Below are 16,811 nucleotides of genomic sequence, written 5' to 3'. Positions count from 1 at the left end.
AGATGTCATTCTAATGACAAGGCAATAAATGCAGTTATTGAAATTTCTCATGCAGGGGGCACCTCAAACACAGAACTATGCGACCCCAGGCAAGCATGCCTACTTAGAGCCGCGCTCCCGCTTTACCAGCTCTCTCTGCTGGCTCTGCCTTCTGGTTCTGGGCTTCAGTGCGCTGGAGAATAACTGCCACTTTCGTCCCCGGGTCGTCTCTAGCCTGTTGGTATCTCCTGCTTCACCAGATCCCCTTTCATCTTTCTGTGGCTGCACACCCTGGCCATGGCCCATTTAAAGCACTGCTTTTATTACGAAATAAGGACATTGAATCAGCCAAGAGATTGGGCGACTGGCGACGGCGGAGTGGGAAAACCGTCTTTAGGACAGTATGATGCCTCCCCCTGTTTGGGCAAATCAGCTTTGAGCAAGGGGAGATGCGACATGGCCAGACCTCCTCGTTAAAGTGTTTGCTTGTTTCTATGGCAGTGGATAGAAGCCTATCCCTTGGAGATGCTGGGCAGCAGCATGATGAGGCACCAACTGGCCAAAGGCAGTGGTGCCAGCAGTGGCTCAGCTGACAAGCATTTGCAATGCAATAGGTCTCGTATTTTGGACACTTTGACATATTGGTATTGTAAATGACAATGCCTTTTATAATTGCAGGTTTTTTAAACACATATATAAAAGGCATTGTTATTTAAATTGACAATAGCTCAAAATCTTGCAATTGCGAGACCTATTGCATTGCAAATGCTTGTTTGTGAAAGGTGATGAATTACCATGTTTTATCAAAACACTCATTTCTGACCCAAAACATGGAGAGATCTTAATCAGTGTTGCATCGTCCCTGTGACTGACACCCACTACACGGGGATCTCAATGACTTTTCTGTGAGAACGTCTGTGGAAGTGTCTTCCAGCTCAGAGCCTGTGCAGTGCATTTTTTAGCCTCTTCCCAAACTGTCAGGCTGCCTTTGAGAGACTTCGCATCACTCTTTGCTTTTCAAAAGTATCTGAGAGACAAACAGGAGGACGTTCACTTCCAGCTCAACCACTGCCACCGGTGTGATCTTTAACACGTCTCTATCTGGGGAGCACGAGGGACCTTTTAGATTCAATTTTATGGAAATTAGACTAGCGTGTGGCATGACTGACTTTTACGCCAGGGGAAACGGGCGGGAGCGAAATCTAGTGTGCCAAACGCGGCTTAAGCAACCAAAATGTTGGAATCGGAATCTTGGAGTCGGAGCACAGTCAGGGGTGGGAAAGCAATATCTTTTCATGTCAGCAGGAGACATACAACACCGATTTGCTACTGCGGCACAGCCCAAGATGACCTTAGCTTTGGGTAGCCTGGCATTTCACAGCTGATTAAAACTGCCACATTCTGTGTGCTGTGTGTGTTGTGCTAGGACGCGACGCTCTGTGGAAACTGAGTGAAATGAAAGGGCTGCAGAGCTTGCCAGAGAAGGCCCCAGCTTCTGCTCTGAGCCGTCCCCTGCGCCTCTGGGTGACATCTGATGCCCACTCTAGTGATCAAACGGCGGATGTGCTGTGATGTGTGAGGGGCCCCTGGGACGTGGCGGGGGGAGGGTCGGGGGCTGTAAGCAGGCCCAGTCTCCGCCGCCATGTCTGGCTCCACGAGAAATTGACTGAAAGAGCAATCTCTCTGGTGCGACTGAGCGAGTGTGTGGGCTGGGGAGGGAATGCTCCTCTCCTCAGTCTGAGGAATAGGGGTGTGTGTATGATCCTTTCCTTTCTTCCTCATCTAAATCATTCATTTGGTTGAAGTTCTTTTGGTGAATCGGCTGGAGCGCTGCGTCTGCCCCTGTTTCCTTATGCTGCGTTTTCCTAGTCTGTCCCTCTGCACTGCATTATGTAATCTTCCAATAAAATGTCTGAGGAAGGTTTGCAATGCTGTTGACATAGCATGCGCAAAGCATTTCTGCTAATGCATCCTGCATAGACTCGCCGTTATAGCTAGAAATCACTCAAAAGTTTGGGGAAAGATGGGGGATAAAAAATTAGAATGACCCCGCTCTTTAAGCAAAACCCAAGACAGGTCGAAGGACAGGAAGAAGTAAGATAATAATTTGGAACAGGCGCGCACCCTCGAACCCCTACCTCCCTCCCCCCGTCGTGTGTGTCAGCCCGGGCTGAGACAGCTTCCCGGGCACACACCCAGCCGCACCCGAGTACTTAACAGGTCTTTAAAATACCATTTCCTTGTAAATGAGGCTTTGTTGTTTTTTCACCCCATCTGAGATCCCCTGCCTATTGCTGGAAGAATTAGCCCACCCCGATTGCTGCATGAGGCGATTTAGGAGGTGGGAGGGGTGTTTCTGTACGCAAGCATACGGGCGCTGTAATAAATAAATAAATAAAGCAATCACTGCTTGATGCTGTTTGGAAGGTGGGAGGGACACAATGCAGCCTGACGACTCGTGAGCAACAGATGACGGGTGGGCGGGGCCTTAGGGAGACAGGGCGCACACCAACCCCGCTACCAAAGAAGCCCGACACAAAACCAACACCAATAGGTCTCACCAAGGCGAAGCAGCGCATGCGCTGCAATGCAGGTGAGACCTAAAAACGAAAGGCACAATCATAACTGTCCCCCGCTCGTACTGTGGCCTACCTCACGAATAACAACTTCCGGTCTCCTTCCTCCTGTTTGTTGCTGTTGTGAAGCCATGTCACATGAATGCAGCTGCAGCAGTGAGTGCAACAGCCAACTAACGCGTTGCAGCTGAGCCCCCCCAGGCCACCTGGCCAGAGCGTGCCTGCATAGTGTAACTTTTGTACCGTGTCACTCACACAGTCCGTCTCTGCCACAGCAGTGCCAGCGCGCGGTCCGTGCTCCTGCTGCTTGCTCACTGCTACTTAATTTACTATAGTCTGACGCTCACACAGACGAGGTGCCAACACTATAATACGTCCCTTCGCATTTTAGGGTGGTGACGCGCACCTCCATACTAAAATGTGGTAGTCTAACGCCTATGCATGCTACTTGGTATGGCTGATTCAATGAGATAATAAGGAAGGGAGTACAAGTGGCATTTTTTCATGATGGGCGTAACAATTTCTTGCTGCTTATGAGCAGGTCACACTGCCTGCTAGCAAATGAATTGGTCTGTAATTTGCAAAGAAAGTTGGCCATATCATATCAGAATGCTGGAGTGCGATTATGTGAATGTTATTAATTACACATGATTAAAGAAGTGTATAATTTTTTTACTTTCACTGTTATATTTCTGGCAGCATTTAGAAAGTAGCATGGTGAAATGGAGCACTATGGATGGGTGACAGCTATGACAATGTCCAGCATAATGATTGCAAAATTATGCGGGAACATTTTTCTTTGATTTTTAAACTCTGCTGGTCGAATTTGTCGTTTTCCTAACCTTGGTACTAACACAACACATTAAGATTGTATCATTGTGGAAATGGAGCTGTTGCTCTAAAAAATAAGAGTCTGTTTGGATCCTGTAAGGTGTACTGATGCGTTTGTTAAATTTTTCTTGTTGATGCACAGAATGCTTTGATATAATTCCCCTTTGATTGAGGAGGAGCAATTTGGTCTTCATGACGTCAGTTCTGTATATCCCGGAGGCCTTCAGCCATGTCTTGGCAGAATTTGAATCTCTTGATCCTTTACTTTCTGCACTCCGTTTGGACTCCCAGCGACTGAAGGTAACTTGGAAACCCATGGATGTAATGTTTTACAGTAGTGTGTTAAAAAATGTACTTTCATTTATAGTACAAAAGTAACACTGCTTTGAAGTAGCTTATTACGACACTATAAATAGACCCAAAACTGAGAACAGGAACAAAGGAAAATGTCCCGCTGTCGCTTACCTCCAGATCCTGTGTAGTGTGTGAATGTTTACCACTGTGTCACTGGGGCTAGAAAGTACACAGACACTGGGTAAGTGAGTGGACGGACAATGTGAGTGGAAATGCACAGACACTGTGGCAGTGTATACATGTGCAGTGTATGCATTGACATTGTCACTGGGCCAGGAATACAATAGCATGTGACCAGGAAATATGTGGGCATTGTGACATTGGTACTTGAATTATGGGACCAGGTGACAAGTACATGGGATAAGTTGGCATGTACAAGAGACTAAGAGATACCAGGAATATTCAAAACAGGGCCAACAGTACCCTGACACTAGTACAGGGAGAGGTGTTCCTAAAGTCAAGCAATTCACTGATCTTTATAGAGAATATAATGACACTAGAAGTAGGACTGGACTGACTGTGCCAGGAAACTTACTGGAGATCGGGGAGGGAATACACATTCAGTGGGACAGAAAGACCTTGCACCAGGACAGTGAGACATACTAATTTGGGCACTACTAATACCCCAATATACTGAATGAAAAAAAGATGTGACTGTAATTGAGACACAGAAACGTTGGCAACATGCATGGAGGCAAAGTGTCACACACATGACGATACAGAGACCTACACATGGAAATAGAGTTAGGAAATAAGTGGAGTACACCAACGTCCACTGGAATACAAATAAAGTGATACTGCAACACAGACACTGGAAAATGCAATACACACTCACTGATCTAGGAAACACAGAGACAATGGGTCAGGGTATATATTTTACATTGGGACAGAAGACAAGTACTGTGGGGCAGGAATACACCGACATTGACATGCAGAAACCTACCCATGAGACGGTATGTGCTAGCATAGGAACAGGCTTACTATCACAGGGAATGCACCAAGACTGGGAGCCTCATAAATTGAGACTGATAGAAAATTCACATTGGTACAGAGAGTACATTAGCACTAGGTAAGGGATGCTCAAACTTGTGGTTGAGGATTGCACTAATATTGGGACAGAGAAATCGGTGAGTATCTTCTGAAAGTAAGATAGGAAAAACACATGGACAACGAATAGGCAGACACTGGAACCGTGAATACAGTGAAACCCTGGTGGGAACACCCTGGAACTTTGGTGCAAGTACTGGGGCAATGAATGCACGGACACGTAATAATCTAATGCTTAGAGAACACACTAATATTAGGACAATAAAAATACAGCGGCACTAGAATGGAGCATGCACTATGTCCAGACTTAAACACCTGAATTCTAAGGCAATGAGATAAGGGGCATCCCTTGATCATGGAGACCATGATATCTGCAGAGCCCCTAAATCGTAGACTCGCTCACACACTAAGACAGTGAGTCACTGCCACAGAAAGACAATCACAGAAATTAGGTCAGCAAGACATTGAAAATAGGACTTGGAGCCATGGACTTGCTTACTGGGACAGGAGGACCGCTGATCTACACACAGGTGGTAAAGACAACGCCTTATACACATTAACAATAATAGAAGAACCACTGACCACATTCACACTGGTCTGGTTGAAGACTGCAAAGAAGAACATGCTTACATAGATTTCAGGGCTTCATACGTCTGCACTGTAGGCCGTTTTTTCAGCAGACAAACAATGAAATGTCCAAAAATCCTCCAGTGACTGCTTCAGTGCCGAGTTGAAGAACACAAATGGACTAATACCACCCAGTCATAGGAAGGTACTCCACTTGGATTGAAGTAAGATTTTCAGTGTATCTCTATGTCAGTACTTCCAAACTCGCATATGGAAACCACTCAGTGAGTAATTGTGATTTGTGACCAGAGGGGTAGAATGTATGCCTCCCTTTGCCTCAAAATCACTCCCACCTTGTTTTTGCCATACCTGTGTGGCCTACTAGATGAGATAATGGATCCATGATTATTCAAACTTAGGTGATTTTGTTATAAATACACTTTCTCCCCAACTGTCATGCCTTCCTTGCCTTGGGGGATACCTGCGCCAGTTTTGAACTCTCAGTGAATGCAACAAAGTTCTTGCATGTCATTGGACATCTGCTGCCACCAGTGCTTGATAGGCCTTCACTCTCTTGAAAGGATGTAATCCCTTCTAGACATGACAGGCCACTCCTGCACTAGGCAGTGTGGTTCCAGGGGACATTATGATTCTGATGGGAAAAAGATTGGGACTTGAAAACAGATATAAATGCCCCATCTTGCTGGTCTTAAATGGTTGTTGTTTTTAGAAAAACTTATTTTCACTCAGAGCTGGGTGTTTAAAAAACATCATAGTCTTCCGAATAATGGTCAACAGAGGTATCTTTGACCATTGTAAGACCTATTGAGTCATGTGAACATGCACTGAAAGCTGTCCTGCGTTTGAGATGTATATAAACAAAGTTGTTAACTGTACTAACAACTTATGTGCAATATTTTATCTAGGCTTCAAAAATATTGAAAACTCTACCTGTACTGCAGGTCTAATGACTTGGGTTATGTACTGGACCTAAGAGTCATGCGTGAGACCAGTGAGCTAGAAATAGCAGCCCTTTATCTTGTATTCATAATTTTTTCTAACGTTCCCTCTTGTTCTTTCTGTTTATCTTTCTCTAACGCTGTTTATCTTAGTCCCTATGGTCAGTTGCTGAATTATACGTTCGTCATTTTTCTCAAGTTGAATCTTTAAAAACGCTACATACAATAATAGCCTATATTTGAAAATACATTAAAAGAATAATCTGTACAAAGAAGCTCCGTTTACCTCTGCTAATTTAATCGACAAAATCTATTTTTCCCAAGCTGCTCCAATAAACATTAAAAACTGCAATGTTTACATGTCTATATCATTATGCAGCAAGGTAGTGACCAAGCTCTTCCATCAGTGAGGCCATCTAGAAGAGGATATCTTTTAGACTAAGGTCAGCTTGACGTACAAGCTATTTATCCCATTACGGAACAGGAGTCCTGTACAACTCGGGGGACGGGGATGAGTTTTCCTTACTTATTACCCCAGTTCTTTTATCTCCAACCGATTTAAATTTTTAAGGGGATTTCAGGCTGTTGCATTATTACTTCTAGATGGCCCGAACAAATTGTCGTTTTTTTTACCTGCTGAAAATTGAGGTGGAGGTCCCACTGTTGGTATTCATAAGGAGTACCTTCACCAGGTTCCTTATTCTGTGTCCTTACTCTCTGAATTTTGTGTCATTGATTTTGAAGGCACTGGCTAATGACTAGCTGAGTCGGTCTCAAGACAGAGTTGAAATTATACAGATAGGAGATGCAAAATCTCTACCAACAAGCATTTGCAATGCAATAGGTCTCGCATTAGTAAAAGTTTGAGCTTTTGGCGTTGCAAATAATAATGCAACACCAATAGCTCTAATTTTTAGTAATGCGAGGCCTATTGCCAACAGACAGCTACACAAAAATAACGATGAACACAAAAATCACTCTCAATAGAAAGCAACAAGCTCCAGACTCCAATGCCAAACAATTGCTTAACCTCAGGGTGACGGGGTGCCAGGTCGAACATTCGCAAAATGTTTCAGTTACTCTCTCCATCTCGACGGCAGGATACAGTATTGTTGCATAATAACAAAATAATTAATCATAAATAATTTGTAAAACGTGAAAACTTGTGCCGTGGTTGCGTTGAAAGGTGGGCCAGGCGTTCCTCCAGTGATTGCGGCCTTCAAATGCACAGGATGTCTTTTTAATTCAACTGCTGATTAATATATTTAAATTCAATTAAAGAAACGAAACAAAAAGCTGAATGCTGGCAGTACTGACCCAGCCTGAATCGCCCGGGGACACGTGTAGGTTTCCAAGAAATTTTTGTTCCATTTACTGCTGCGCTGTGAAAGGCGTTAACGAAGGGGTTGTGTGGTGCCCGAGGCGGATTCTTAGATCTTAATCATAAAAGCCTTACGCACGCACACCCAGATTGACTTAGATAGAGTGGCACAGACATCCATGCCCATGCACTTTTAAAGAAATACACAAACCCGCACACTCAGCTAGAAGGGAATTCACACACAAAGGCGGCCAAAAAGATTACATTATGGACTTGGCCCATTTAGAGGTGCTGGCAATGGTAAAATCGACCGAAAATTATGTTTTTACTAAATGTAAATGCAGGTACGTAGCTTCAGATGGGCTGTTTGGGCGGGACACCCCCTTATGATTTCTCAGTCCGGTCATGCTGCGAATTGCCGTGCAAGGCGAGCGATCAATGGGCAGGTACCGCCGCCATGGCACCTCATTTACGAAGAGTCAAGAGAACAGTTAATGCAATTTACAACCAGCTCTGATAATATGAAAAGACAAGCGTGACCAAGGCGGACCGCACTGAAAGCGGACCACGCTGAAAATAAAGATACACAATACCATCACAAAACACATGCCAGCAGGGGGAGGAGAGGCTGTCAGGCCGGGGGCACCCACCTTCCTGCGCAGCCGCAGCTGGCGGTAAGGATCGCCAGCAGGGTGGGGTCAGGCTCCTTCACACTCACGCACACATGCCAGCACGGGGTGTCAGGCCGATCACGTGCACATGCCAGCAGGGGGTGTCAGGCTTGTCCACACTCACTCACACATGCCAGCAGGGGGGGTGTCAGGTTCGTTCCAACTCACTCACACATGCCAGCAGGGGGGTGCCAGGCTCGTTCACACTCACTCACTCACACATGCCAGCAGGGGTGTGCCAGACTCGTTCACACTCACTCACACATGCCAGCAGGGGTGTGCCAGGCTCGTTCACACTCACACATGCCAGCAGGGGGTGTCCGGCCGATCACTCTCACATGCCAGGAGGGGGTGGGGAGGGTGTCTGCCGGGGGCACCCACCTTCCTGCGCGGCCTCAGCTGACCGGTAAGGATCGCCAGCAGGAGCATCTTGAGCAGCAGTGTTTTCTCCATCCTCGTGGCCGTGCGAGGGCTGCTCTCTGCCGAGGGTCACCGAGCAGTGCGTGGCTGCGCTGGGAAGAGGCACTAGGTAGTCAAAGGGGGGAGGAAGGTGACTCAAAGGGCAGGGAGTAAGACAAAAGGGGGTCGAAGTGGAGGCAGGGAGAGGAGGGGAGAGAGCTGCGAGGGAGGAAGAGAGGGGGCCTCAACGGGCGGGAGAACCTGAGCGTGGGCTGAAACGCCGGAGGGAGGGAAAGCGAAAGCACGCCATGCGCGCGTTGAGGGATACGCATGCACTGGCTGAGGGCGGCTGGTGCGTGTGTGTTTGTTGGCGCAGGGGGCGTAGAACTCGGCGAAGCAGGCGCTGCAGGAGTTCAGCAGGTGAGAGCAGGCCGAGTCGGAGTACAAGATGACCAGCGGGTCTTCCCGGGAGTACATGCCGGCCCAGCGACTGCGAAATATTCGTTGTTGCTTTGAATTGCGCTTGCATTAGTGGTTTGCCTACCAGGCACTAGGACCGGGGGCTCATGCCGATATGTTTAGCTGCCCGGGGACTGCCCCAGGGTAGCCAGCGATGGGGGTGGCTGGCCCGCTTTGGATTACACTCGGGCAAGACTGCCCGCGAGTTCTCTCCTCGCTTCCCCCTTCAGCCAGACCGGGTTTCCTGACAGTCGGGATCACAGATCCTTTATCCTGTCCCTAGGGGGGGTGATAGCGCGACGGCCTAGGGGTGCAAGGCACACTACACGCGTTGTGTAGAGCAACACAACATAATGGCTAGAGCGTGGGACTTTGAATCTGGGGAATCCAGTTCGAGTCTCGGCACTGACCCTCAAACATCCGGAGATTCTGGGCAAATCGCCTAGCTCCCAGCGCTAAAAAGGAATGGGCCCGCTTGTTTACGCTTGAATGAAGAAGGCAGTATAGGGCGCCCTGAGCACCAACCCTCCCGTTCGCTAGTAGCGGATGTAGCGCGGCATGTAGTATGACGGAGCGCGCATAAGGCTCGAACCTGTTAATATGTACACATTGAAATGGCGCAAGGGGCGCGAGCACTGGAGTTCGAGGGCTAGGTAATTACCGCAGCATGTGGGTACCAAGGTACAGGTGGCGCAGGTCCATCGTACCTCTCTGGTGTGGTTCTTGTATTTTTACCGCTGCGCCATAGCCATAGTTCAGGAATTGAGAGGGGCCCGAGTCTTTATGAGCGCGTTCACAAAGAAACTACTGCCTCGAGCCTAATTAACACGGCACCAAGCACCAGCTGTACACGTTACATGCAAGCGCCAAAAGCCCTGCGGATGCCCAAATGCTGCGTTTTTAACGAGTGAATGTTCACGAAAGTGAAACTGCATGCTGACTTGCGAGGGAAGGGGGACAGGAGATGTGCACGCCGCGTGGCTGTAAGCGCGTACACTAACTCAAATCCGCCAAGAGCCTGCGCGTGCCCATCTCCTGTCCCACTTCCGAGGCAAGTCAGCAACAATAGATCTCGCTGGCGACAGCGCTTCGCGCTGCGTTCGCCAGGCGAGACCTAAAAACGAAGAAAACAGATTTTCACTGTGTTTACTGTCAAACAGAAAGCAGTTGTATTCAGTGATTGAATTCAACTCTGAACATTTTATTCCATCATACCTGCTCTTCTGATCACTCCAGTCAGCAGGGTTGCCTCCATGACAGCAGAGGAGCGTCGCCCCTCCACTGCGAGTGCATGAAACATGAAAAGTGACATACTCCAACCTGAGCTATCTTGGACAGCTGGGTGGAGAGAAAGTACTTGAAGGCGCGTCCAACCAGCGCGCTCCTGCCAATAATTTTGCTTCTCTCATGCTGCCTGAGCAGCATCAGAGCAGCGACTGGTTTGGTAGGGGGGAGTTGGATGAGGCTCTGAGAGCCTGTGCTCGAGCCACCAACTGGAGAGACTAAGAGGAGCACCGAGCACTAAGCAATAGGTAAATAAAACTTTTTTATTTTGTTGATTTAACTCACTGACAGGCACTGGGAGAAACTCACAGTTCATTCAACCTCGACTCCAGAGCTTTCATTTGTGGCCCATTATAAACACTATTTTAAACAAACTAGAATTGAGATCTTTGGCGTTGAGCCTAAGGGTGCACTGCTGTTTGTTAATTTTTGTAAAATTTTTTATCCATGCCCGTCAGTGGCTTAAATAGTCGCCTCACCAGTTTAATTTGCCGCTGGCGGCCACTGACTCCAGTGCAGGTTGGTGAAAAATGTAGGTTTCTACCTTTCTACAGGTCGGTGCTAAACGTCCAGAAATGTTCCGTTTCCACTATTTACTTTCCTGTTTTCTCTTATAGCAGTGGCAGCTATTATATCTAACATACTGGCTGCAATGTATCGAAGAAGTTGCTGCATGGCTTGAGCCTTTTAATTGGTTTGCAAAGAGCAACCCCACACTGTCTAAATTGAAATCTTCCGCTGGGAAATAAAGTTTATCTTTAATAACCCAAATATTTTCAGGGCTGTATCAAAGAGGAGTTATTATTCTGCCTTGATGAACAAATACAGAAAGTTCTGGTGAAATGTTTGTTTGCTGTGTAACCAGTTACTGATTTTGACCCTTCATGTTCTTACAGTGTACTTGCATAGCAGTGTCTCGGAAATGGCTGGCTCTGGGAAGTTCAGGTGGAGGTCTAAACCTCATCCAGAAAGAAGGCTGGAAGCAGAGGTTGATACTTACACACAAGGTACGATACAATACTTTGCTAAACGTATTAACACAGGTTCTTAGGTATACATGTTTCTTTTATTCCTGTACGTGTTCACGGTACACTAAGTAATGGAATATTTTATTGCTTGGAGTACAGTTGCAGGTCTTTGTTTTCTTTATGCAAGATGAGTATTATTCAGCAAAGGCGAAAGGTGGTACGAGTCTATAGAGCTTAACTAGCTTCAAATTAAAATGAAGAACTGGTATGTGTTTTTTTCCTATTCCTCCTCATCAATCCTCTTCTCACTATGCCAGAATTCCCACTCCTGCCCCTTTTAGGGAAATATAGGTAAACGTCCTCCCACTGCAAGCTCCTTTCCATGAAATATGGTAACAGATTGGGCTGTTTAATTGGTATAATTGACTATTCGTAGCATGTGTTGGCCGTAGATACATATGCTTAGCATACTTATGCCATCTAGTGTTGGGCTTGGATGTTTGCAAATTGTTTTTCTTTGAAGAAGTCGTTTGAGTCATGAGGTATAGTGACTCCTCCCATAGTCTGCATTACGCTTGATCATCAGCTCCTTTGTTAGATTGTTTTTCTCTGCCATTGGGTTCGGACGTCTACCTCGGAGCTCTGGCATCAAAGCTTCGACACGCTGATACATCACTCATCGCCGGTGACTTACTGGTTTTCTATAGATTTTTCTGCCTGCCCGGGCTCAGGCCCGGCTCCACTTCGTCTTCAACATTTCACCACCATCTTTTTTCACTCGATGCACATAGAGTGATGGAAAAGACTCCTTTAAGCTTCTGCTCCAAATTCCATGCAAAATACTCCATGCAAGATCACCACCCAATCTGCAATCTCTGACTGTGTCCAGAACACGAAGAAACATTGTGTGAAGCGCGCCTGGCCTTTTGAACGAAGAAAATTCTTTGACAACAAAGAAAGCACCGCTGGGCCCATAGCACAACGCAGACACACCGAGCAGAAGACGCACCTGATATCTTCAGGTTGCAGATTCAGCCAGAGCTATAACACAGCCTTCACACTAAAGGAGCCATCGAAGAGGAGGCAGAAGCACAAAGCTCACCGATGGACGTCCCCATTCTTTTTGGCAGCAGTGGGGAAGGGTCCGGCTCCAACTAGGAGCTCAACCGATCAGTTAAGGGGGCACGTGTGTACTGTGGCAAATGCCATGGAGGTGTTCGGCATAAGGCAAAGAAGCAGACAGTTGTCCCTCCGCCTAAACAACCTGTACGGGCTCCTAATAAAAACACAAAGTGATCGACCACTCCAAAGTCTAAGTCCGTTTCGGAGCCTGTGTCTCAAAAATAACTATCAACACCAGAAAAGCCTTCCAAGCCTTTGGAGCTGAATTCTCTCACAGAAAGACCCAGGGAGCCTTCAGATTCCAACCATAGCCGAAAACACCCTCAGCGCCAAATCACCTTTGCATTTGAAGCCAAAATCGGTGCCGAAAAATACATCTAAAGCATCTTTGGCTGCAAATACATAAGACACTTTCTGCACCAACAGCACTAGAACCACAAGAACTTGCCCGTTTTAACAGAATTACAGGAAAAGCTCGACACCAGGCAGAGACTCTGTTCATAAACCCGGATACAGGAAGGGTGGTAACCAAACCACACATCCCACCTACAGACATACTATAAAAACATAAAAAGACTTTTGAGGAAGAAATGATGGGGCTTCAAACTCCAAAGCCCCCAAGGAAAAAACAGAAGGACAGGGGCACCAGTCCCATCAGATTTTCTCCTGAACCTTCACCTCCTGTCCCACCTACTCCACCAATACCTATAACTTCTTCTCTGCACCTACTTTTGCTCTGCTGCCAATACCAGCTATACCTCCACCTCCACCACCACCAACCTCACCATATTGTTCCCCTCATGTTCACCCACAGGGATCACCTACCGCATCTTCTGTGGGGGAGTATAGCACCGGGGATCATATTGATCCCTCTTACACTCCATACTTTTTCAGACCTACAGGGCAGTCTAGCTAATCTCGATCAACTCATTGGATGACTGTACCTTAGATCCACAAGGAGATACATATCCAGAGCTACACCCGTCCAAACCTTCCCTACCAGATGATGTCACCACATGTCATGATGTACTTCACAGAGCTGCTGAATATTATAAAGATGACATGCATACAGTGGAGGACTAGGAAGACGTCCTTGTAGAGACTCTGTCCAAAGCATAATGTACTGTCCATTTTTTACCTTTGTTAAAAGGCATGCTTAAATCCACTACAGATATTTTCAAGCAGCCTGCTAAGTCAAGTGTCCTAACTCCTATGATTGACAAGAAGTACAAACCCTCACCAACTAACCCAACCTATATCAAAGTGCGCGTTCCCCCCTGATTCCCTTGTAGTGGACTCTGCCAGAAAATGTGGCAGTCCACAAGGCACCGGTGATGCTGCTCCTTCAGATAAGGAGAGCAAAAAATGTGATGCTGTAGGTTAATGTGTTGCAGTAGAAGTATCAAACCACCTTCAAATTGCCAATTTTGTTGGCCTCCTTTCCAGATACATCAGAGCACAGTGGGATCATATGCAGGATTTGATCCAACATCTTCCTGAGCAATACAAACAAAGGGGGCAGAATTAGTTGAAGAGGAGTGACTCGTATATAATGCTACAATCCAGTGTGCTTTAGACTCAGCCGACACTAGTGCAAGAGAGGTCAGCACCAGCATTATCAGATGACATGCTTGGCTAAGGGTGTCAAGGTTTAAACCCGATGTCCAGCAATGCCTCATCAATTTGCCATTTGATTTAGAACACCTTTTTGGACCACAAGTGGACTAAATGCTGGATAAAATGAAAAAGGACAACAACACTGCTAAAGCCATGCGTGTCCTTCAAACGTACCAAAATATGAGATCCTTTCATAGGGGCCAATGCAAAGAGGCATTCAAAGCTACCACCTATACAGACACATGTCCCACTCACAAACCACAAAGCTCCTAAAAATCACAGTATACATGAGGCGCATGCTATAAAACACACTACAGAGGTAATGCCAGCAGGGTTCGAGGACTTGGTTCCTCTTCCAAGGGAGCTACTTCCACCAAACAGTGGCTCCATCCATCTCCCCATCCCCCCCGCACTTAACACCACTGGGGAGACGGTTACAGTACTACCATGTACATTGGGTACAAATTACCTCCGATCAGTGGGTCCTCTCAATAAAATACAGATATTGTCTATAACTCACCTCTACTCCACAGAATATCCTACCTTGAACTCAAGGTATGTCACATCAACACTTAACTCTCCTTCAAGAGGAGATTCAAGCTCTGCCTCAAAAGGGGGCAATAGAGCCTGTCCCAAAGCAACACCAGGGACAAGGGCTATACTCTCTGTAGTTCCTCATTCTAAAGAAAGATGGTACCTTAAGGCCTATATTAGACCTAAGACCGCTCAATAAATACATCCTATCAGAACACTTCCACATGATTACTCTACAAGAAGTAATTCTGCTTCTACAGCAAGGAGACATCATGGCAGCCATAGACCTCAAAGACTCCTATTGTCACATACCATCAATTAACAAACAAGTGTTGCCATTTGGAGTAACTGCTGCACTAAGAGTATTTAAAAAATGTCTGGCAGTTGTAGCCGCTCATCTCAGAATAGGGGGCGCACATGTTTTCCCCTACTTAGACGATTGACTGATTATCATTATTATATAGATTTGTAGAGCTCGTGGCTACCCAGGAAGAGTTTCCCAGCACTGCGCTACAATACGGAAACCAAGTTCACATCACACCGAAGATTTAATCAGCCAAGTTTTCAGCTTCTTATGGAAGAGCAATAGAGTTACAGGCTCTCAGATCAGAGGGTAAGGAGTTTCATAGCTTTGGGCTTAAGGAGAAGAATGCACGGCCTCCTTGCCCGTATTTCCTAATTTGAGAAATTCTAGCAAGGCCCATGTTACTAGACCGCAAAGCACGGTTGGGTATGTATGCTGAGACCATACATCTAAGATAGATAGATCCTGAGTTGGAGAGACATTTATGAACATAGCAAAAAGCCTTAAATTAAGCACGACATTCAATTAGAAGCCAGAGAAGTTTGCGAAGCATACTAGCGGTAGAGTAGAATTTGGGGGGAATGTAGTTGAAGTCTAGCCGCTGCAGTTTGCACCATCTGGAGTCATCTAAGCAGGCTCTACTTGACTCCCAGATAGAGAATATTTCCGTAACTCAGCCTGAAAATAACCAAAGCCAGTATAACGGTTCTTTTTGCAGAGTTAGGGCGCCCTCCCAAGATCTTCTTAAGCCATTGAAGAATGCCAGAACACATTGCAGCCACCTTGGTAATTTGAAGACTCATGGATAACCTTACATCAAGCCTTACTCCCAAATTCTTGCTTACGGGAACAGGGGAAGGAACTGCACCCATAGCCACAGTCCACAAGTAAGGGCCCCAAATGTGGGGATGGTTGTCCACCAGTAAGACCTCAGTCTTATCCTAATTTAACTTGAGGGAATTGGTATTCATGTTGGATGACACTTGTGTGGGGCAACTGTTCAAAGCCTCTTTGCTGTGTTTCTCCCGAGATGACAGGGAGACCATAATCTGAGTTTCGTCCGCATATGAAAAAAGCATTTGCAATGCAATAGGTCTCGCATTTGCAAGAGTTTGAGCTATTGACATTGTAAATGACAATACTCGTTATTTATGCATTTTGAAAACCTGCAAGTAGTGCGTACACACACAATTTGTACTTATTGTCTTTACTTACAAGAAGCAAGGCTGGCCGTAAATGAGGGTGTTTACGCACTGTTCGAAGGTTTTGAAAACACATAAATAAAAGACATTGCCCTTTAGAATGCCAATAACTCAAACTCTTGCAAATGTGAGACCTATTGCATTGCAAATGTTTTTTTTTGTCTGTGGGTAAAGCATCCCCCACATACCTGGGCAGATTTTTCTAACCAGTAGACTGCTGCAGGTGAGAGGTAGTGTGAGCAAACCATAAATTAGGTCCATTCATTGTTATTTGCAGAATGATAATTGGGTGGCCTGAGGACGCACACATTGTGGCTTAGTTTTCTAGGAATGGTTGCTAGCAGTAATGTCATAAAGGGTTTGTCAATGTAGAATGTCTCTATGTGAGAAATATATAACAGCCATGGTAGTACTACCTCTGACATCAAGGTAATATTCGTATTCGGTCTTCTCAACACTACATGATTTATGACTCAAATATCGGCTTTAAATATATTTGGGAAATTCAGTCATTTTCGTCCAAACATCAGTTTACGAGTTCTGAAAATAAACACATTTCCACATTGAATACATGCTTTCGATTTTGGTGTACATATATTCAACAAAGCAAAAGCTTC

General features: G+C 46.0%; 1 protein-coding gene across 1 annotated transcript in view; it reads left to right on the top strand.

Moving 5' to 3' along the window:
• Window positions 1-16,811, top strand: part of HPS5 (HPS5 biogenesis of lysosomal organelles complex 2 subunit 2) — a 484,255-nt gene that overhangs the window by 62,245 nt on the left and 405,199 nt on the right. The window contains exons 2-3 of the mRNA XM_085648054.1: window positions 3,529-3,686; window positions 11,344-11,454. Of these exons, the coding sequence (XP_085504180.1) occupies window positions 3,579-3,686; window positions 11,344-11,454 (219 nt within the window). The 5' untranslated portion in view covers window positions 3,529-3,578. The remainder of the gene's footprint in view (window positions 1-3,528; window positions 3,687-11,343; window positions 11,455-16,811) is intronic.

Source organism: Triturus cristatus, chromosome 3_2, assembly GCF_964204655.1.
Source record: "Triturus cristatus chromosome 3_2, aTriCri1.1, whole genome shotgun sequence".
NCBI classification, from domain to species: Eukaryota; Metazoa; Chordata; class Amphibia; order Caudata; family Salamandridae; genus Triturus; species Triturus cristatus.
This window is presented reverse-complemented; position numbering and strand designations above follow the sequence as displayed.